Source organism: Fringilla coelebs, assembly GCF_963513975.1.
Source record: "Fringilla coelebs genome assembly, chromosome: 9".
NCBI lineage: Eukaryota > Metazoa > Chordata > Aves > Passeriformes > Fringillidae > Fringilla > Fringilla coelebs.
In genome coordinates, this window is record NC_140067.1 from 19667642 (window position 1) to 19689409 (window position 21768).

Genomic DNA, 21768 nt, shown 5'->3' on the forward strand with positions numbered 1-21768 from the left:
TGTCTGTCTGTGCCACAGCATCTTTGCAAAATAAGTTTAAGTCATGTGATTCTGGCCCTACAAGGGCAACGATTACTTTCTAGATAAGACATACATACACAGCAAGACATTTTCTATGCCATCCTTATTCAAAACTTGCATGTGGCATGAAGTGGGTTGGTAGCACCAAAGTGCAACATTTGTGTTGATCTGATTTTGTCTTAAGCTTAGCCAAGGAAGCAGACAGGACCGACCTCAAATCCAAACTTCTGGTTCTGATCACCAAAGTCATTGATCATCACATCAACTATGGGCACTTGGTCTATTTTGGGTGTGTTGATTTCTAGCACCGTCTTTGCGTAGCCCTTTCTTGACTGTTAAAAAAGAGAAGAAGAAAACCCAAACTGTTATACCTCTGAGCATTTAACATGCTGTAGATCTTCATATTTTATCTCTGCAGCATAGAATTTTGAAATGATTGCCCTGACATGCACCAGATATTGCAAACCCTAAATTTTATATTTTATATTTTCTGATGATTTAATTCTAAAAATGTGACATGGAATGCTTTGATTTTAGTTGGAGGATGAACCATAGATTTTTACTTACTAAAGTAGGCCTACAAAAGAAAAATAATCTAAGATATTCCATGGTTTTTAGAGAATTCTATAGTTCATGTCTATACTATTTAATAAGCAATAATATTGTCACAGCAGTGCACATAGTTCCTGCGGAAAAAATATCACAAATTAGTTCTGAAACAGAGAAGATCCACTTCTAAGAAGAAATTCTGTAACTGGCTCTCAAACTATTAGAGCAGCTAAGAAGAAAGTAGTATTCTGACAGGACTGCCAACTTCTGCACTTAGAAACCAGCTTTGAAGGCACACCCTTGCTGCCTGAAGAAGGCTCTCTAGCTCCTCTGTATATCACTCTGCCCATTCATCACATCACTTATCAGCACTGCACTTCCTTTAGATGGTCTCTTACATCTGCTGAGACCCCTTTCAGCTATACCAGGGCCTTGGAGTTTAGATAAGCATTCAAGCTGACAGACCTGAATGTTCTCAGTTTAGTGACAGTTCCAACTTTCTGTTCTCTCTGGAGCTCTACTTTTACCCTCTGTGGATAACAACAGTGAAATGGAAATACAAGGCACACAGAAAGGCTGACATGAAGCAGTTGTTTATTAGAGTCTCACTGCTGAGGGGAGGTTCTTTGCCCCTCCTGAGCTGCATCTCTGCCTCAGGTGTATATCCTGGCACTTTCAGGTCTCTAACTCTGTATCTCTCAGAAACTGCCTTCAGAATGCTCCCATATCAAACCCCCAAAAATTAATGAGGCTTCAACTGTCACTTGTTCTTTTGAAGTCTTTGTTTCAAAGGGTTCAATAGAGACTGTTCTATTTCTGAGGAGTGGTAACAGTTGCTATGCCCACAGAGACCCCGAAAGAGGAGTGCTCAGAGAGCAGATGTATGCTTGGACACCTCTGGGGATTTCTAGCTAAAGGGGGTTTCTGAAAAGTTAAATCCACAAACTTACCTGGCTTTGAATACACAAAACAAGAAAAGGAAATAGAAAGTCACATTAACTATTAAATTAATTCACTACATACATAAGACTTATGTGATACATGTTTTTGCTGTATTCAATAACTATTCTATTTGTGTATACCTTGATTTTTAGTATCAATATATTCTTCTTATAGGCTGCCTCCTCTCATTATCTTTTTTGCTTCTGCTCTTTCCTTATACCTTGCTCATACACAGTAGCAGATAGTCTCTTTTCAGCACAGTGGTGCTGACAGCCTACATCCATTCCAAATTTGTTCAATTTCTGCTGCATGGCTTGTGGTTATATCTTTTTGGTACATAGGTGAAAATTGAATATGGCACTAGTGCACTATGATTAAAAATCTACTAAAAATCAGTATATGATAAGTGAAGTGTTTACAAAGCTTGTCTCAGAAGAAAGCTGGGAAAAAATAGATTTGTTTGATTTCCACTTTAAATGACAGGTTGGTTTTGTAAAGACTCTTTGAAGCTCTACTTACTGCACAGCCATCATGGAGAGCTTTGATGTAAGGATTGTTGTCATAAGACATTTCTTCATCATTGGATCCTAAGAACCTTAGTGCTTTGTCATAGCTGTCAGAGGGTGCATCGTGCCAGGCTACAGACTGGTGACAGTTGTAAGTGAAATTTTGTCTGGCAGAGGCACTCAGTAGTTTAAGGAATGTCATTTGGACCATATTAATGGAATTGCCTTCAACATCCAAATAGGAAAGCTGGAAAATATAAAAAGTTAGATGAATATTTATCTGTTTTCTTTGGTACAATGCAAACCAAAATTATCGTTGACAAAAGAGAATCATATAACTGCCCATAATAAAAATATCAACCAACACATAACATTTTATGAAGTTTTAAAGGTCAATACAGCTATGACTCAGTAAATAGATTTTCATGATGTAGCAGTATATTTAGCATGAAGAATTACATATCTCAGCTTTGTTCTACTGGGAAAGAGAGAATTACTCCTACCTTATAGTGTAAAGCAGCAGAATCTGTTTGGTAATCTGTTTTTAGTTAATCATAAAGTTAGTCAGCCTTCAGCCTCACCTCTGTATACCCAGTATATTTCCAGTAACCTAGACTGGGGTGGGGGACCTGTGCCCAGCTGCTTTCCTCAGGTTTGGTGGTGAGGTGTGTCTACCAGAGGCCAGATCCTCACCACCAGCTGTGCAGGTGACCATTGGAATCACTGTGGGACAGTACAGACCAGGCTTCTGCTGTCCAGGGGCAGGAGACCACAGAGCTGCTGTGATATTTAGGGCAAAAGGGCTGGGGGTCCTTTCATTATGTAAATATTTATAAAATTCCCTGTGATCTGCTGATCTCTGAAAACATGGACCTGATTTGTGAATACAGTTACATTGCAGTGACAACTTACAAGTTTGCCTCGCTTAAATTCACTAAACCAAGATCCTGGGTTCTCCTTTGGCCATGATGAAATTCTAACCTGTGTGGTCAAAGAGCAGAAACAGAAATATTTGAAACATATGTTGACAGATATGAGGGTTTTACATTACTTGGGACAAATACCACACCAGATAATACAGAATGGTTCCTCTGAAATCTCAGCCACTTTAAAGGTCTGAAATAGAATGTTTTTCTTGTAGAGAATGCCTTCAAATTAGTGACTTCAAATGGAATCCAAGAGAGGGTTAGTTCTGTTTGAGGGAGATGGTTGTAACTGTTAAGAGCCAGGTAAGCTGCTGGTATAAATTGTTTCTGTGAAGTATCTAAATGAGTTTTCACCGGTGTTGATGCTAATAGATCCCTGTCATTTAGGCAAGATGTCAGAAATCTTTCCTCTATACCATATGCCTCAGCAGATGTAATCTATAACAGTGAGTAAGGACACTGTTAGTACATCTTTTACATCGACTTTGCACAGGAATACATGAATAGATATAAATGAACCCACAAGAGAAACACAGAAGGTTTAGCTTTTAGGTGACAAATACTAGATCATGTGCTGTAAGTGGCTGCTCAGCTGTGTTGCATTCTGAAAGGTACTGAAATGTTAGCAAGCAGGTGCACAGATTCCCTATCTGAAGTTGAAAATGGTATCTGTTAACTCTATGTACCATTTTACTGCTCCGTTCAGATAGACGTAAATGGAAACATAATTAGAAAGACAGATACGTGAAAATGTGGCAATGTAATTATCCTGTTTAGTTCAACATTGTAACAGCATGATAGTAACTGTCAACAGCCAACTGAAAACACAGATTGGTACTTACTCCTTCAGATTTCTTATCTGGGTAGATGCAAGTTTCCCCACCTGCTGTGAAATTGCAATATACTTTGAAGGAGTCTCCAGAACAGCCTTGGTTAGGATCAATCCAATATTCCCCTAAGACAAATGAGAAAATATTTGCCTTATACAGTAGAAATGGTATTCAGAAGAACCAAGCTTTACTCCTACCTAATGGTCCTCCAAAGTTTGTAGGAAATTTATTTTAGCTGAATTATTTAGGTCAGGGAGCAAAACCTGGAATGATTTTCATCCTTATCTGCATGCACAGGGGTCTGCATGGGGCTTGCTGGGGCTGTAGCTGGCACAAGCACTTAAAGCTTCCACTGAGAGGGATCCATCTCAAGCAAAGACCTTTTTTCCGTGTTATGAAGCTGCCACACCAGTGAAGGCCAGGCATGAAAAGAGCTGCAGCCCATCAAAGGTCCATTCAAAGTCAGGGCTTTTTAAAATCTGCTATTCTGATAAGAATGATGACTTCTGTGATGAGGGTTCTTATCTTCAGGTGTTTCACAAACAGGGCAGCAAGTGACTTTCTGACAACTACAGTTCTAATCCAGTTTCAAACAAATAGTGGAGGTTTCAAAGAGAAATGACAAATCCTTTCACCAGTTCTGTCTTCTGAATATACGGCATAGACAAAGTATTTGTGGGGTTTAACAATTCTGTTGATTTAGGCTGTGTATTGAAAACAGTCTTTCCTTTCTGTAAGTCTTATCCCTGAAGAATTTTGAATTTTAATGAACACATTTGCTTTTATTTTAACCAAAATGAGATTACTTTTAGATGAAGACAGCTCTAAAGAAGAAGCAAATACTGGAAAATGCAGAAGGTGAATGTGTTCTGTAAAAACCATTCCTTATTATGGAGGGTACTGAATTGTAAAATATGTACTTTTCATATAGCACATGCACTGCTTAACTACTCCTCAAGGCTACCATCTGTTCTTATCTATCTAGAGTGAAAGCAATAAAATATTATTAAACTGTCAAAATCTATTTTTCCTCCCACTTAAAATCACAAAAATATTGCTTTGAACTAGGAAAAATATGCATTGCAATTGAAAAAATTATGAAAGGATGAAAATTTAGTGAAGGCTGGCTTTCATTTAAACATTTTCAGAGGGGTAAAATTATTTAGAAGAAAAAAAAGAAAACAACAAAGAATAATAAATACAAGATAGTTCTTAGGAACACTGGGTGTCTTCATATTACTGTGCATTTTATTACACCACTACTTGGTAGCATTAACCAGTATCAAAGAAACTTCCATGCCTCTTTGCTGGCTAGAAAAAACAGTGCTGATGCAGTAGAGAAAATTATTGCTTCCAGGGCTAAAAGACTGGTAAAGTTTTTGCGAATCATTACTGAACATAAATTTCATATAATACCAATGCAGTTTCATATGTTATACTACACTCTTTCATCACACTCCTGTTTTGATTGTCCTGGAAATGCAAGGCACACCTTTCAAAACAACAACTACTTTTTATTCATCACTTTAACAGGTTTTAACTCAAAAACCAGATCAGGTTATGTATTTAAAGAGCTTTGACTCTTACCAAGAGAACATGTCTTACACTTTTAAACTTTTATGCCTGTAGAAATGGATTCAATGAGACTGTATTTGTTGAGCAACTGTATAAGCCATGTCCCAGTACTGGATGAATGGTGCCAAAGTGCCCTGGCAGAGGCAGGCTCAGCCCTGTGTGCCCGTGCTGTGCAGCGGGAACTCACCGTCTGGGAAGTCGGGGTGGCAGAGCTGCAGATCTTTGCAGGTCCGGGCTGGGTTGTTCTGAGTGCCCATGGGAAACTTCATGTGCTCAATGTCTTGCTTCAGGGAATTCAGGGAGCCAAAGATCTCCTCCATGCCATCGGAATAATCCAGAATATTCTCACCGCCATCAGATAACATGTAGTCAGGAGATCTTCTTGTCTTCTTGGCTGACTGGATTGGCAGTGGCTGGATTACCTCACCTGGAGGGCCCTAAGTGGAAAGCAACATATCTAATTATATCTTCTGTTAGTTTTTCAGCAGAGAAGGTCCACAGAATGTGGCTTGGAGATGCTTTGAATAGGCTTTCTTCAAGGTATTTATTTCTTTATTTCACCTTTTTTTCTTTTAGATTCATACCTATGTGCTTTGATTTACTTGAAGAAAAAAACAAAAAAAGATTGTAAAAGGCCAAACCATTGTTGTGCTCTAAACTTCTCTCACTACATTGCTTTTTGGGGATGAGTGTGTTGCCCTCACACAAGTGACACACAGAACTGACTCGCAGTTTCCTCTGTGTCCCTCTTAATTCCCTCAAGTACAGACATATTCTATGAAAATTGAAAACTCTGGATGTTTGCTATGATAAAAGTTGAAAATTCCACTTGGAGTCTAGGAAACAATATTTAATTTCAAAAAATTGAAGCACTTCACTCAGGTTTGGACTCTTCATTTTAGTTTGTTGTGATATAAAAAAATAAATAAGGAAACAGAAGAGTATCATCAGAGGAAACCAGTAGAATTTTGTTTTCTGTGCTCAAAATAACACATTAAATAATTATTGCATGAGGGGCTTCTTTGTTTAGGGGGGGTTAAAGGGGTTTTTTTGGGGTGTTGTTTTTGTTTATTTTATTTATTTGTTTTAAGTTTCTTCTGGCTTTTTCAGTGCAGATACATATTTCTGTGCCTGGTGGATCTGTGTTTCCTGAAAAATGAGTTTTCAAACCATCATTCATATTTTAGTTCCCAAACATTGTTTTCTACCCTTTTCAAAACAGCTTCATCATGTCAGGGTAATGCAAGATAAAAATTCTTACTCACTGGAGGACCAGGTGGACCAGGTAAGCCACTGTCACCCTTCTGACCAGCAGGACCCTACAGAGCAATGAAAGAAGTGCAGTGTTGACCATGCTACACAGTGTTTAAAAATAACACCCAGAAAAGCTAAGGAAAAAAAGAGGAAGTGTAGAGGAGAGTTACTCACACTGGATCCTTTGGAACCTTTGGGACCCTGGGGACCCTATGGGCAAGAACATATAACTCTGGTTAGAGTGTACTGCACACAGCTTGGGGGTGGTTAGAACAGGAGGGCTGGATGAAATTACTTACAGGTAATCCAGGAGGACCAGGGGGTCCAAGGGGACCAGCAGGACCAGAAATTCCCTAAAAAGGAATAAGAGAATAAGCACAGAACTAAAGTATTCTACATACTGGACTGTGTTAAAAATTGTATCTATAAAAAGTAGTGCCATGAAGTGTCCAGCTGTGGTGAGTTTTGAGTTAGGCCATTTGCTAGAGGCCAAAATAGTTTGCAAGTTTAAAATATTAGATCTGACAATGTGAGTTGCTTGTAGTTGTTCTTACACTGACTGCAGAGCTGTGTTCCTCTTCAGATTGTCTTGGAAGCCTCACATTTTACATAGTGCCCTAAAAACATGGCTTAGTAACTAGAAGAGAGGGAGCGAGCTGCTTTGGGTAATGCAATCAGTAAATGTGATGAGATTGCTGCTGCTACTTTTATCTTGCTGCTAACTTGTTCTGTGTGTGTGTTAGGGTATATGTGTTTCCTTCATTTTCCAAAAACACTCTATAACCTCATTTTAAGATGTTTAATATTGCTGGGTTTGCACAATGCCTAAGAAAGTTTTAACCTCTTGCAGGAGATTCTGGGTGTTAAATGTTTAGAACAACTTTCAGAAGGAAGCCTGGAACAGACACTCCTTGCTTACATGCAACTTGAGTGGAACATAAATATGTTGTACTCACTGCATCACCCTTGGCTCCAGGAGATCCCTGTGGGCCAGGAAGACCCCGATCACCCTTTTCACCCTGTTCTCCTGGAGGTCCAATCAGGCCAATCAAACCAGGATGTCCCTGAACAAGATTTAAGAAAACATAGTTAACATACATTAATGTGCTTTGCAAACACATAAATTAGACCTTTAATATGTTACCACTGTTGCTTGTCAACAATCAACCTGAAAACAAATTATTGTAAAAGCATATTTATTGTTGTTAGATGGTCTTTCAAACTTTCAGATTATTTGCAAGTTGTGACTGCTTATTCAGTGAAAGATCTAAGTGCAGTCCTCACTGAAACCAGCACAGAAATCACAGTACTCTGGGTACAAATTTCATACCAGTTTTCACAGGTAGCTGCTATCAGCATCTCACAGAGTTCCACATGTGATATGACTGCATAAACAGCAGATCCAAAGAACCTGCAGTTCACAAGGCACAGTCATGTTCATGCCTCTTTCTCTACAGGTTTTTCTCTGATACACAAGCAATCCATGTATTGTTGGGATTCCATAGGAAAGTGTCAATCCATTATTTCAAAAGAAATTATTATAGCTGCTAAATATTTATATTTTTTTCTTTTAAAATAAAAATTGCCAATACTCATTATTTCTACTTGCTTTGTTCTTATAAATCTGACATTTCTCTTTACATCAATATCTTTGGGATTTTCATTGCAAGGACCACATGGTCAATAGATTACCACACAGGCAGTAATCTTTTTCTTTCTAGGTGTTTCCAGGATATGGCTTAAAACTTCAGGATGACTCTTAGGGCTGTGGGAAGCTGTTAAAGGCATGGTACCATGCCTTGCTGCTACAAACCCTGCTGCTTCTCCCTGCTAATTTTATACAGGTTTTTAGACAGGGCTGAAGTTACAAAGACACAACAATTAGCAAAGCATACCTTCTCTCCTTTGGAACCTGGGTCTCCTTTCAGTCCAGGCAAGCCAGGTGGGCCCTTTATAAATCAAGGGAAGTAATGTTAAAGTAAGTTTTAACATCCTGCTCAAATCATGTTTTCTTGAAATGTTATTGAAGGCAGTACACATTCAGTGGTTGATGGTTGTGATTGATGACATGATTTAGAGCCCAAGATGAAATGTATGTTTAAAAAATCATAATGAGGCTACAGTGGTATTTAAATTACTTTATAATTAGAAATGTATAATAGGTTGTATGAATAGAATCCTGTGAAGCAGAGGGTCAACTAAATTCTTGATTTGAGAAATTTTTAGATTTTATGGCAATTGTGTAATTTTGGCAATTTTGTGTAATTTGTACATAATGAGGTAAAAAAATGCAGGCCATGCAGTGTCTGTGCATAAGACATGAATTTTTTAGAGGCTGTTAATCTCACACTGCACATGTGTCCATGAGGTGTAGAGCTGCTACACTAAGTCTGTGTCTCCTCACCACTGCAGTCCTGGTGGCAGTGGACAACTTCTGCTATGGACAGGAGTGATAAGAGACCTTTTCCACCTGGCACATATTCAAAAATGCCATAACATTTCATGTACAAAATATTATTCAGTGCTTATGCTTTCCATCTCCAGGTTATCACTAGATGCAAAAGCCTAGGCAAATACATAATTCATGAATGAAATGTGAAATTTTTAAGCTTTTGGAATGCAGAATCAGACTTTTCACCTGCAGTGTGTTGTGCTCTACTGCAAATCAGGCTTCATACTCTCCTGACAGCAATCTTTTGTGGAGGATGGGAGGGGAAGGAGGGAAACCTAACCTCAGAAACTTTTACATATCAACTTTACTTTCTTAAACTCCAAAATTAAGTTGCAGCAATGCATTGAAGAGTTCTTGTTGAGGTGACAGGAAGCCTGTGCATTTATAAGCATATAGTTAATTAATATACTCAGCTCTAAATTTTAACAGAATATGCAGGCTCTCAAATGTTAAAGAGGGATCTTTTAGTGATAGTTTTGGAGGCTTCTATGAGTGACATGTGGGAAAAGGATGCTCACCAGAGGTCCAGGAGGGCCATCCTGACCTGGTGCTCCAGGCATGCCTTGTTCTCCCTAGAAAAAACAAAAGCTGGCTTTACCAGAGTATATACAGGAAATGCAACATTTCAAATATTATGTGCTCCATGACTTACCACAGGGCCAGGAATGCCCCGCAGACCCTCTGGGCCAGGTTTCCCTGCAGGTCCCTGTGGCCCAACTGGCCCTGTTTTTCCAGGAGCCCCTTCTGCACCAGGTTCACCCTAGAAAGAACAGACCAGGTCAGAGAGGGGGGCTGAGTTTGGCACTGGAGGGACGTACAAGAGGCAAAGTGCTTTTAAAAGCCAGAGTTCTGCACAGGATGATTTCCTGAGTGAAATGTCTCTGGCTTCACAGAGAGGTGTGGTGCAAGCAGAGCAGGCTCTCCTTGCTTATTACAGGTGAGCTGTGCTGGGCCTGCACTGCTGGGTCCGCTCCGTTACATATTACTACTAATTCTGGGTCTGAATTTGAATTTTACAGATAGCCTGTTATTGCTTTGAAAAGTTCCACACTCAGTGCATCATAAATGATTGACTTTTAAATTATAAATAGTCTGTATTTCTATGCTTCAAAAAAAAAACCCCTCCAGTTTATTACCTTTGCACCTTTTTCACCTTGTCTGCCTTCAGCACCTGTTGCTCCAGGAGGTCCCTGTAAAATATGAACACTGAGTTCATAATCTCAGGTTTTTTCAAATATAACCAGTGAAAAAATGCTGAAACTGCAATTCCCACCATACTAATAAGTAGCAAATCCTTACATAATAACATAGAATTTCTTTTTTTGATATTTTATTCACAGGCTAAAAAAAATTTGTTTGGAAATACAAAAAAAAAACCCAACAAACCAACCCAAACCCAAAAAAGCCAAACAAACCGCAAAAAAACCCAAAAAAACCACCAAACCCCAACAAAACAATATATAAAAGAAAAAAGGCAATACTAATTTATATGTACAATGACAATTAATTTTAAACTTGCTTTGTATTGACTTCTATCTACTCACTGTAGTTTATCCCCTGATTCCAAACAGGCCTCTCTTTCTACAGTGCACATTGTGGCAAATACTTCTTTGTTCTCAAAGTCAGGGATGGGCTCAGTAAGGGGCCTGATTACATTTGGACAGCCAAAAATTGACATATTATCCAACAAATATGAAAGTGAAAAATAAAAAGCCATTTTTTTTCCTCCAAAACATCAAGGGCTGATTTTTAGGTCAGGTAATTAATATTCATAGCTTCAGTTATGAACAGGAGCAGTGTCTAGAATTTAATGCACTCTTCTGAAAATGGTCCTCTTATATGCTTAGTTTAGAAAAGATGCACTCAAGATAATGGACCAACTGTTCTCCTGCAAGGTTAACTTTTAGCCTGGGAAATGTCTTTATTACAAGTAGCCGTTTCTTGCCAACCAGTGAGGAGCTTACAGGAAGAACATGAAAGAAAAGTGACTATGCTCAAATGCTGTTATTTTGTGGATATATATAAGACTCATCTGTTCATTAATGCAACAAGCAGATTTTTATGTTAAAAAAATGTTCTGAAGATCAGCAACTGGAAAAATTCAATAATTTCAATTTATTTACTTCTTTTTACTTCTTAACAACATATAGAAAAACAATTCAGGCTCCTTAAAGGTAAAGCACCAGATTACAAATTTAATTTTACAGATAAGAACTGGACTTCCAGTTAAGGATCTGCCTGTTTGCTTTGTGGGCTCAAGGCTTTAGATCAGTGTTTGACCTAAAGCCATTTTTTATACTAGAGCTGAATTTAGTCCAAACTTTTTATTGCCTGACATATTTCACTATCCACTGCTACCTTGAGCAGCTTGACTGGTTTTAATTCCTGGAAATTTATATTCATTTTATAGCTATTTACATAGAAGTATATTAAGATCATTCATTTGCTTCTGAAATTAAGCTTTCTCCAGGGTGACACTGAACATCTGCAGCACTGCATGAACCTTTTGGCCAGCAGAGATAGTTCAGACTTTACATCAAAGATAATGCCAAATGAATTGAATTAACCACAAGAGGACTTTGACCATTTGTTGTGGGTATCAACAGCTTTTTTCTTTGGTATTTTTAAGAGCTGTAAGGGGTAAAGGAATTAGTTTTATTTCTTCAAAATACAGAGAAGCTTAAACGACCTGGGCCAAATGCTGACTCTTTTAAACAGGAAGAATATTTTAAATCCCTGCTGTTCCAATAATAATTAATAATGTCCGATGTATGTAACCCTTTGTGTAGGTCGAAATTTGTTGGGTAGATCACAGTTTGCAGTGATAGTAAGAAAGATCCGCAGGTACATAAATAAATTCAGAAGCATTTTCGAAACATGACTTTTTTTCTAACATCAATTAATTTGCATGCCCCTTTTCTTTACTTGCTTGAAGTTCCCATATGGATTCTAATCCACCCTATCTAAGACACTGAAAAGGGTTGAATGTGGCAGTTTGTACTTGAGAAATGGGTCTCTGCATAATCTAGAAAAGAAGCTGCAGCTTGAATTAATTAGCACTGTGATGGCTAAAATACCAGTGCAGTGCCTGACGCTGCTGAGCAGGGGCCGATCGTTAGCGGAGCTGCTGCGGGAGCCGCCCCTGCGCTCCGGCCGGGCTGCTGCAGGCACTGAGCGCTCCTGTCAATTCCCCCACCTCCCTCCCTGCCGCTGGGGGAGCGCCTGGGAAACGGTAACTGACTGAAAGCACCGCGGAACAGAACTTTACACTAATGCACGGGTCTCCCCCTCACCACCGCAGCTGCCGTGCCGGCTTTTAAGAACATTGCAGTGGAATTTTGGACATACTGCCTGATACGTTTTATGAACCAAGATGACGAAAGAAATCATGCAGAAACAAACTCATTCTCAACTTTTGTTTTGTGAACCTATTGAATATTTTTCTCTGTTCTTCCATATTTCACTAAAATAATTTCAATTGTTGTTTATAGCTGTCATCTGACTTAAAACATGATTTCCAACACAGAAAAACTATTACCACATTTTATTAGCCTGTTGTGATAGGAACCTAGCATATTGTTAGGTATTCTGTGCATTTGAAATCAAGAGAGAAATTAATTTTTAAGTGGTGAGTACACCCTGCTGAGGCAGCATCATGCTGCAGCCAAAATGGAAAAAAAAATCTCCTTCACAGAAACACTTTATTTTTTCCTAAGTTATTCAACATTGCATTTAAAAGCAGCAAACCAAATAAACTTCTGGTTTACAAAACTGCTGGCTTTGCTTCAGTATTGACATCTCTTCTTTTAATGGAAAAAGATGGTATAACCTCCAGTTGAGAACAAAAATATATCTTAGTCTTGAGCTTTAAATTCTAATACTTGGTTGGTATATGGAAGTCCATGTGTATGTGATGTAGACATCTGATGGTCACTGCAGCCCAGCAGCAGATCCCAAAGCTCGAGTGCCTGGCACACTGAAGGGCTGGGAGGAACACAGGCAAGGAGTGTGCTGTCTGTGCTGATCTGTATTGACTGCATATTGATTTGAGGGACAAATACTCTCTGATGGTGTCTTTTCCTCCTGCTACATTTAACATTTGTCAGATGGAAATCAATGAATTCAAACTAGTAGTGTTACCCAGTACTGTATGGCAAACCAAAAAGAAGACCCAAAAGTAAGAGCAAGGGATTAAGTTTCAGAAAAATAATTATAACAACATAACTGTAGAGGGGTTCAGTCTGTATGTCTAGTTCTAGATAAGCAGCCACAATTACTACCATTACTTGCAGCTAAATTACATTGATGTATAAAGCCTTCTGAGCATGTATTTTCCTGATCTGGTGCATGCACAGATAATTTAAGAAGTCAAAATATGTAAAATAATAATTACTATTTAATTAAACTTTTTTTAAAAAGTCACTTTGAAGACTTTGTCAATTACTATGTTACAAAAGTTACCCTTTGTAGATTATGGTTTTGGCTTATCAATTTCTTAGATACAATGGAAAAACTATGTATGCCCATGTCTTTCACTAGAATTTGCTTCCCAGGGAGAGCTGGGGAAACTTTTTAACTCTGTAACTAGACAGAGGTTGCTCAAAACTCTGACGGCTGGTAATAAACATGATTTTAGAAGACCAGGCAGTAAAATTGAGGTCAGGTCAGTTACAAAATGGAATGGAAGAGGGGAATGAAAATGTATAACAAAATAAATAAGGAGCCTACTGTTGAGGATTTCAAGAGCCTTTGATTAAAAGTATGGATTCTGAGCTCTGCCAGCTCATTATTTCAGAGACCAAAACCAAAAATTGGTGTGGAATTTTGCTTTCTAGTAGTGTAGCCAGAGCTGCAACTCACAGACAGCAATATTACTACTGAAACTGTGTGACCTTCACAATCCAAATTAATACTCTTGTTAGGGCTTTCTCTTGAAATTGATTCTACCATACAAGTGATGAAAACTAATGAAAAGCAGTTTTTCCAGCTAAGTATGAACCTTTCAGTCTTTCACTGTGACTTTCTAGTATAGCATAAACATAATACAGATTCCCTACAAGTTTAAAATATTCTGGTGCTCAAGTAATGTAGAATCTGATTCTAAAAATGTCTTCAAAATTCAGAAAGGGACTGCAATATTTAGCCATACATTTTCCCTAAATTGGAAATGCGTCAAACCACAGGTAACATGGAATCTGTGCTATGAAATTGTTGGGGTTTTTGTCTAGGTACAACCAGATAGAATATAGCCCATCTCTGAGGAGTGAGCTATTGGTTTTCTGTATAATAAAGCAGGAAGTTTTAATTTGATGTCAAGCAAACATACTAATTGCTAATATTCAGTTAAGCCATATTTCAGTTCTAGAATAAGGTGGCTAACGTGACCATTATAATTTAGAATATTATAAATAATTTGCATGTTGGTGGAGCAAATATATTACTGTGTAAAATAAATAAAACTAATTAGGCATGTCATTCCACTCAAGCCCACTAAACCAAGCAATTTAAAATATTTTGTTAAATAATTCTCAGCTTACATTTAATAATGCCACTTCTGTTTTTTAAAGTGTAAAAACTGCATCTAATTGCTCTCTGAAGCAGACCTAAGGGTTGATGCATCTACTACAGTTCTGTGACTGCAACGTTATTTACTGGGTTTGATTAGGTATATTTGTAAAGCCTATTTGTGAACCTTCAAAAGCTTTAGAAATAATGGAATAGCTTCATTAAGTTAAAGAAATGCCTGCCTGTTAATTTTTTATGCAGAGGGGATGGTATAATTTTGCACAGTAGCTGCATTGAAACTATTTTATTTCCAAGACTAAAGACACTGAAACAGACACATTCTTCCTGCTCTCTGATAGCAGACATGTGCCTAAAGATGATGTCTGCTATCACTGTCACACCAACTCACTCTTGTTAGCAGACTGATTTGGTAGACACTGAATTCTTGAGTGAAAAGAAAAAGCACCTTTATGGGTAAGCAATGCATTCTTCCCTATGTATTTTTTTGTTCTTATGTTCTTATAACCCATGTTAAAGAGATTTCTTTGCTGTTTATATTTTTTCATTTCTCTCATTACATTACATAAAAGAAATTGCAAATATCAGATGTGAGTGTCCCAGCAGGAAACAAGTAGCTGAAATTCTCTAGGACACAGTGTCACAGAAAGAGAAGTGTACAAGAGATGATGAGATATTCCTTACTCTTTTCCCAGGAGGACCAGGTGGGCCAGCTTCACCTGAAGGACCTGGTGGACCCTGCAACAGAAAATTAAAATCACAGCAGCAATAAAGGATGAAGTTCTCATCTTTATTAAATACCATGGACATCTGCCATGGTTTAGCCCCTTTTAATGGACAGAATCCACAGAAATAGAACTTTGATGCTTAATATGGGTATTGCTCAGGTACTGCTTAAGATCTTGGCTTAATGTTGTTAGTTCAGCTAATGAAGATTATTTGGCTGCAGCATTTCTTTCTTATGCTCAGAGCTGCTCTATTTTTAGCGCTCCTCAATAGCTCCAGCAGAAATCCTTTAATACATCAGTACTGGTAAAAGAAATTGAGCTCTTGCTTCCTTGTGTTACTGTAATGTGGGCAGTTCTACCTCTTCAAGGAAATAAATAGTTATTTTTCAGTATAATAGAAAAAGTGTCCACTCTGGAAGTATTTTTAAGAGCGTGCCTGCATAGAAACCATTGATTTGGCAAAAGCTACGTTCTTATCATCAGAGAGATCATGCAGGCGAAATAAAATGAGAGGAAAATCTTACAGGTTGACCAGGATCACCATCTTCACCCTTCTCTCCACCAACACCATCCTGACCCTACAGAATTCAAAGAAAATAAAAAAAATAAAATTAAAATTCAGCTAATTTAAGCCACTAACTTTCATGTATGAATATGAGAGCACTATTTTTCTATAGAGCATTTCCCCAAGGTCATTATTTTTCAAAACTTTTAAGAGATTTCTTAGCATTTTTAAGCCTCAAGAAATGCATGAACAGAAAAGCAATGGATCTTACAGGCAAGAGTTCATGCCCAGACAAGAAAAAGAGAGGGTCAACTAGAATTAAGTACAAACTAAGACCAGGACCTAAAACTGTTTTCAAGGTATACTTACAGCTGGACCAGGTTCCCCAGGGGGACCAGGATCTCCAGGAAAACCAACTGGGCCCTAGATAGATCAAGAAAAAAGCAAGAAATATGTCATCCATTGCCAAGCAGGTAGCACTCATCAGAAATCTTTTATGAAGCATATAATGAACATAGTGCACTTGCAGGAAATGCTATGTATTCACAGATTGTATTCAGCAATGCTACACAGTGGTTTGGGTTAGAATTATGAAGCTCACTTACTGGGTTACCCTTAGGCCCATCATCACCTGGAGGTCCTTTAGCACCTGGTGGTCCGGCTGCTCCAGGTGGACCAGCTTCACCTTTTTCTCCCCTTTCACCTTTTGGACCCTGTGGAAAGCACATGAACACAAAAATGCCATCTGGAAATGGCATTTCTGGCCAAAAAGATCACAATGGCAAATTCATTTTTCAGACAATGGAAATTTATCAATTTTCTCGATAAACAGTGGCATGTGCATGGGAAATAAGGATCTCTTTGGTCAAGTGGCAAATTCTGTACCCAGATTGCATCAGTGAACTGTTTCCAGAAAGAAAAACATGCAAGCCAAAGTTAATACTTATGGAAGGAAAAACAGGTATTGTTTTGGGAAGTCACCATCCTCTGTTAGTACAAGATGTGGCTATGATTAGATGGAAACAAATGTCATTTTAAAGGTATAAGTTCTCTGCTAAAAATTCAAAGAAAACACACAAGTGCACAAGCGATCGGAGGAAATGCTTACCAAAGCCCTGCCAGATACCACAGTTCACCATAATAAATGTTAATGATAAGACAAAAATACTCACAGCTGTTCCAGATTCTCCAGGAGGTCCAGGGTTACCAGCTTCTCCAGGCTCACCCTATAGAAGCATAAGAATAAATTTATGAGTCACTGGGGAGAATAGTTTGATGAATTTACTTCTGTAATTGCATATTCGTCCCATGCTTATTTATGTAAACAGCTTATAAGGACGGGTTTTTATTTGGTCTACCTAGAGGGGTCAAGTTATGTATATGGTTTTGCAGAACTGGAGTCTGAAATTTGAGACATAATACATCAAACTAATGTTTTCTTGAGCCAGGGAGACTAAACTTCCCTTTGGGCTTTGGGAGATGCTCCTCTTTATTATCCCATATACTGCAAATTTCCTGCTAGTGATTATTGCTATAGCTACTGTTGGAAGAAGAAAAAACTATATAAAGAAAAACCTAAGAATGAAATAATAGCATCAGTTAGAAAATATTTCTCCACAGGCTACAGAGGTGTGTGCTGTGTATTTACCAGTGATGGAATTGATTCCGTGAAGGAGGTGGCTTTCAGGATGATACCATATGAAAAGAAAATCTGTGCAAGTCAAAGATTGTGCACTATTAAGTGAACATTTAAGATAATTCAGTCTACTACTATGCCAATACACAGTATTATCTCAAGGACTGTCTTTTCAAGTCTTCATTTTAAAGTTTAGTTATGACCAATTATTTTCTAGCTCAGTGGTTTGATGAATAAACTTTAATAGAAAACTCTTCTGTTAGTAGAATATTTAGTTATTAGCATCACAGAAACATAAATCATGGAAGGATAACAGAATATGCTTTTTGATTGTTATGAAGTGCTTGGTGAAGAAATACACATTCTATCCCAAAGGATTTTTCAATGCAACTGCTAATTGGGGGAATTTTTCCCCCCAAATATATTGTTTTTCCAAGAATTACATCTATGAGCAAGAGTAGTTCAGTGCTGAAAATGCATTTTACCCAATCATTTACTGAATTCACAGAATTGGAATAAATTTGTGTTTCCTTCCTAACCTGTGTGACCTGCATGCCCCTCTTCATTTTACAACAATTCAGTTAATTCATACATGTCTGTCATTTCCACGTGGTCAGTAGAAAACTATAAATCATAAAATGCAATTTTAAAACAAAACTTATGATGTAGATACCGAACCTTTTTTTCAGAGAAGCTCATAGCACCAAGATAACCTCACTGGGACCAGAATTTGGCCCAGTACAAATATTTCATTAGATTAAAGGAAAATATTTCAGTACCTCTCAACTGAATTCCAGACTAGGATAATTAACAGATAACCAATATTTCAGGAGCAATATTAAAATGCCCTTTAAAAAGGGCACTATTTAAAGATGAATGTGCCTTTAGAAACTCTGCTATGTTCTATTAGATATAGTAAAATTTGTAGGAACTGAAAAAATGAATGATCGCTTTTAGTGTTTAGTATCAATTTACTTCTGTGATGTTGCATTCATTTTAAAACAAAACAAACCCCATAGTGGATGCTTCAGGTCAGTAAGTGTTAAGAATATTTACTAGTAAAATTCATAATCTTCATTTCCTTATTCTCTGCACAACATTTACTGAGTCTGGGAGATCTTTGTAGCAACAGAGAATGAAGTCTGGGATCAGCAAAAATATGTTTTTCACATTAGTAGCCATACTATATCCACAGAGTCCACTATATAGAGCCTTTCCAAAGGTGAGCCCATGGCGGGACAAAATGAAGCTGTGACATGAGAGCACTGATTGTGCCCAGTCTTTGCTGACAAGCACTTGTGCAGTGTAATCCCCTTGGCAGCTCCTCAGAGAGAGTTCCTCTTCTGCCTTTCTGCTTAATGATATTGTAATTTATGACTGTCCAAATTTGATTGATAATACAATTCTTGCCCTTCCTGTTGACAAACATCTTCATTCTATCACACAACACTGGGCTCCCTCTGACCTACACTTGGGAGCACTGGGGGAGCACTGGGGTGCCTGCTCCAGCACTCACAGTGATGTTGGCTCTGTGCACTGCAGCTCCCCAGCAAGCAGCAGTGTGGAAAACTGAGAAATTGGAAGGGCTAGAAAATGTCAAAATGTTCCCTTAAAGGGCATTTGTGAAAGATGAGACCAGTTGAAGTTTCATCTCACATTAATATTTCTATATCATTGCTCTACTAAAAAATCTGCCCCTTCCATGTATGCAGTCCTTGTTTTATCTGACAGTGATTTCCATATTCCAAGTACTAGGTACTATGAAATGCTGCATTTGGTTTAGATAACTGCTAAGGGAGTTAAATAGTGTTTTGATAGAGAAGTCTGGAGCTGAGATATATTTACAGAGTGCATGTTTATAGCTACTAAAACCTGTGTAATCTATAGCTATTTTTGGCCCTTGTCTTTCTTTTCATTTTTAGTAACAATGGCATGAATTCAGAACCTTCTCCATAGGAAATATTTCACGTTCTGTTGGGAAACAGATTTTATGCTCTAATAATATATTTATTCAATCTCTGGAGATTTTTCTCTCTCTTTTTAGCAGCTCAGATCTTTTAAAAGTTACTGTGGTCTTTCTTAGGCAAAGCCTTCCTCTGACAGAATTTCAAAAAGAAAGACAGACATCTTAAACTACAAAGGGTCATGTAATTTTTCAGACATGCTTAATTCTGAAAACCTTCTTGGGTTAAGCAAGCAGAATGGTTTCTACCAAGCTACGCAAAGTAGTTTAAAAGTTAAAATATAAAAAACCATTATTAACAAGTTTTAAGGTTTAAAAAATGTTGTTTTCCTTATGATCAGTTCTAGAGAACTTATATCCAAAGCACAGAGATAGTGGATGGAAGGCTGCCACCTTTTGGTTAAATTCTGGGACATGGTCTTTCATTTTATAACAATGAGAGGCAACTTTGCAACTGACTGGGTTGTGAAAAGTTATTTTTTATCCTTTTTCATTCTCACAAAACAAAAAAGGAGAGAAATTGTAACCCTAGAAGAGAATCCCTTTTGCATAGGTCTCCATATGTGTTATATATAATGGCTCTGTGGCAAAATAAATTCTACAGGCTGTGTTTTCTTGGAGGGCTCTTGTTTACAATGTTGGAGAGATGGAGAAGGATGAGAAAAAAATCACAGTCAGGAGGTCATGTGAAGTTATTAAAAGTAATTTCTTAGGATGGATGTTCGGTAGCCTAAACTGTCACAGACGCCTTGATTAGGTACCTTAGCAGTGTCTACACATATGTGTGTGGAAAAATGATATATACACATCAAATTGTCTGTGAACACTTATCAAACATGTTCCTAAACTCAGAGCCAGGATACTCAATTGATTTTGTCCTTTCACTTCCATCTGCAGTATAAATCAATGATTAAGCATGAGAACTATTGATCTCACTTGTTTACTGTGTTGGACTCCTTAATAGTGTACTACTTTAGAAAGTTTTTTTTAGAACAATATAATAGGAAGAAATTTAAACCCAGATGAGTATTGTGGTTTTCTAACATCAGACTTTTTCATGCAGTAAACCAGGTCTGAACTCTGAGAGGCTACAGAATGAATGCTTAGGTTCTGCAGACACTGGGTTTGCATTGCTGTCTAACTCTGATGGTTTATAACTGCTGTGGAAGGGAGAGGGGGTAGAAGAACAGCACAGTGCTCAGTACAACTATCAAAAATAAATCTAAATTAGAAAGGCAAATTTATTTCATTAGGTTTTGTGGAAGTGTGGGGTTAACATTACTTGATCTGTTTCCCTTCTGTTGTAAATTCTTATGTACATTCTAAGGCACAGGTTGGAGAAGTCATGAGCAACTTCCTGCCTGTTTAGAATATCTGCATGTTAGACCTTTGATATCAAATTAGAGATCAGCATGTGTAGGCACATTTGGTTTTCCATTTTTCTTAATTAAAAGTAGAAGAAAGTGAGTGCTCCCGGTGTGGCAGCTGGATTTAAATGGTTCAGCTGAGTGTCAGACTGCCAGGCCCTCAGTGGGGGTTATGGCAATAATAATGCAGGGCTGCAGGAGCATTTGCAGCACTGATGCCTTTGAACATTCAGGCCCTTGTGTGCAGAGCAGGGGAAACAACAAGCTAGTTAAAAATGCATGGCACTAAGTGTGACAAAAAATTGTTTATCTCTGCCAGAAGATAAGGGGGCTTTGAAACCAGTGTAATAATGAAAAAATATCTCCTGGTCAAACCATTAAAATATGCAAGTGAGCAAACTTAGTTCTCTTCTCAATAGTGACAGGGATGATGCCAAAATGTTTTTCCACATTCTTTACTCACTCTATGGAATTATCTGTAGTATGGTGTGTCTTTCATGAAAGGGGTGCAGAGGCCAAAGCATGCTGACATAATAAGAAAAACATTGGGGGAAAAATGTGTGGGAAGAAAAGGAAAAGAAAAAATGCATGTTTTCTTTAAAAGCATGACCTGTCCTTCCATTGCAGCAACTCCCCCTGAAAAAATAACTCTTGATGATATCTCAGCTTGAAATCTCATTAAATGGAACTGAAATTAAGAAGGAAGATAGCCTAAGAAAGAAAATAACCTGGCATGTACTAAAACTTGAGGAGGAGGAGGGAGGAAAGTAATTACAATTACATAAACTTCCAAAATAATACACTTGGAAGCTTCTCTTTGTGAATGCAGAGAATATGGGATATAAGCTAGAGGAAATAAAAAATGACAACCAAGTGATAAACAGTTTGAACTTCATGTTCTTGAATTAAATTTCATGGCCTAATCATCACAAACAGTGATTCTAAATCACACAGATGAGTTGCAGGGAGAAACAAAGGAGGAAGGAGTTCA

The 21768-nt window shown here is 37.8% G+C and overlaps 1 protein-coding gene across 3 annotated transcripts in view; it reads right to left on the reverse strand.

Annotated features, from left to right (window-relative positions):
• Nucleotides 1–206: 206 nt before the first annotated feature.
• Nucleotides 207–21768, reverse strand: part of COL11A1 (collagen type XI alpha 1 chain) — a gene marked incomplete at both ends in the record, with an annotated part of 126795 nt that continues 105233 nt past the window's right edge. For all 3 annotated transcript variants that reach the window (XM_084210964.1, XM_084210965.1, XM_084210963.1), the window contains 18 exons: nucleotides 207–353; nucleotides 2032–2265; nucleotides 2931–2999; nucleotides 3787–3899; nucleotides 5537–5786; nucleotides 6615–6668; nucleotides 6778–6813; nucleotides 6903–6956; nucleotides 7560–7667; nucleotides 8499–8552; nucleotides 9574–9627; nucleotides 9708–9815; nucleotides 10192–10245; nucleotides 15263–15316; nucleotides 15831–15884; nucleotides 16181–16234; nucleotides 16417–16524; nucleotides 16984–17037. In XM_084210964.1, coding sequence (XP_084067090.1) covers nucleotides 207–353; nucleotides 2032–2265; nucleotides 2931–2999; nucleotides 3787–3899; nucleotides 5537–5786; nucleotides 6615–6668; nucleotides 6778–6813; nucleotides 6903–6956; nucleotides 7560–7667; nucleotides 8499–8552; nucleotides 9574–9627; nucleotides 9708–9815; nucleotides 10192–10245; nucleotides 15263–15316; nucleotides 15831–15884; nucleotides 16181–16234; nucleotides 16417–16524; nucleotides 16984–17037 — 1659 coding nt within the window. The remainder of the gene's footprint in view (nucleotides 354–2031; nucleotides 2266–2930; nucleotides 3000–3786; nucleotides 3900–5536; nucleotides 5787–6614; nucleotides 6669–6777; nucleotides 6814–6902; nucleotides 6957–7559; nucleotides 7668–8498; nucleotides 8553–9573; nucleotides 9628–9707; nucleotides 9816–10191; nucleotides 10246–15262; nucleotides 15317–15830; nucleotides 15885–16180; nucleotides 16235–16416; nucleotides 16525–16983; nucleotides 17038–21768) is intronic.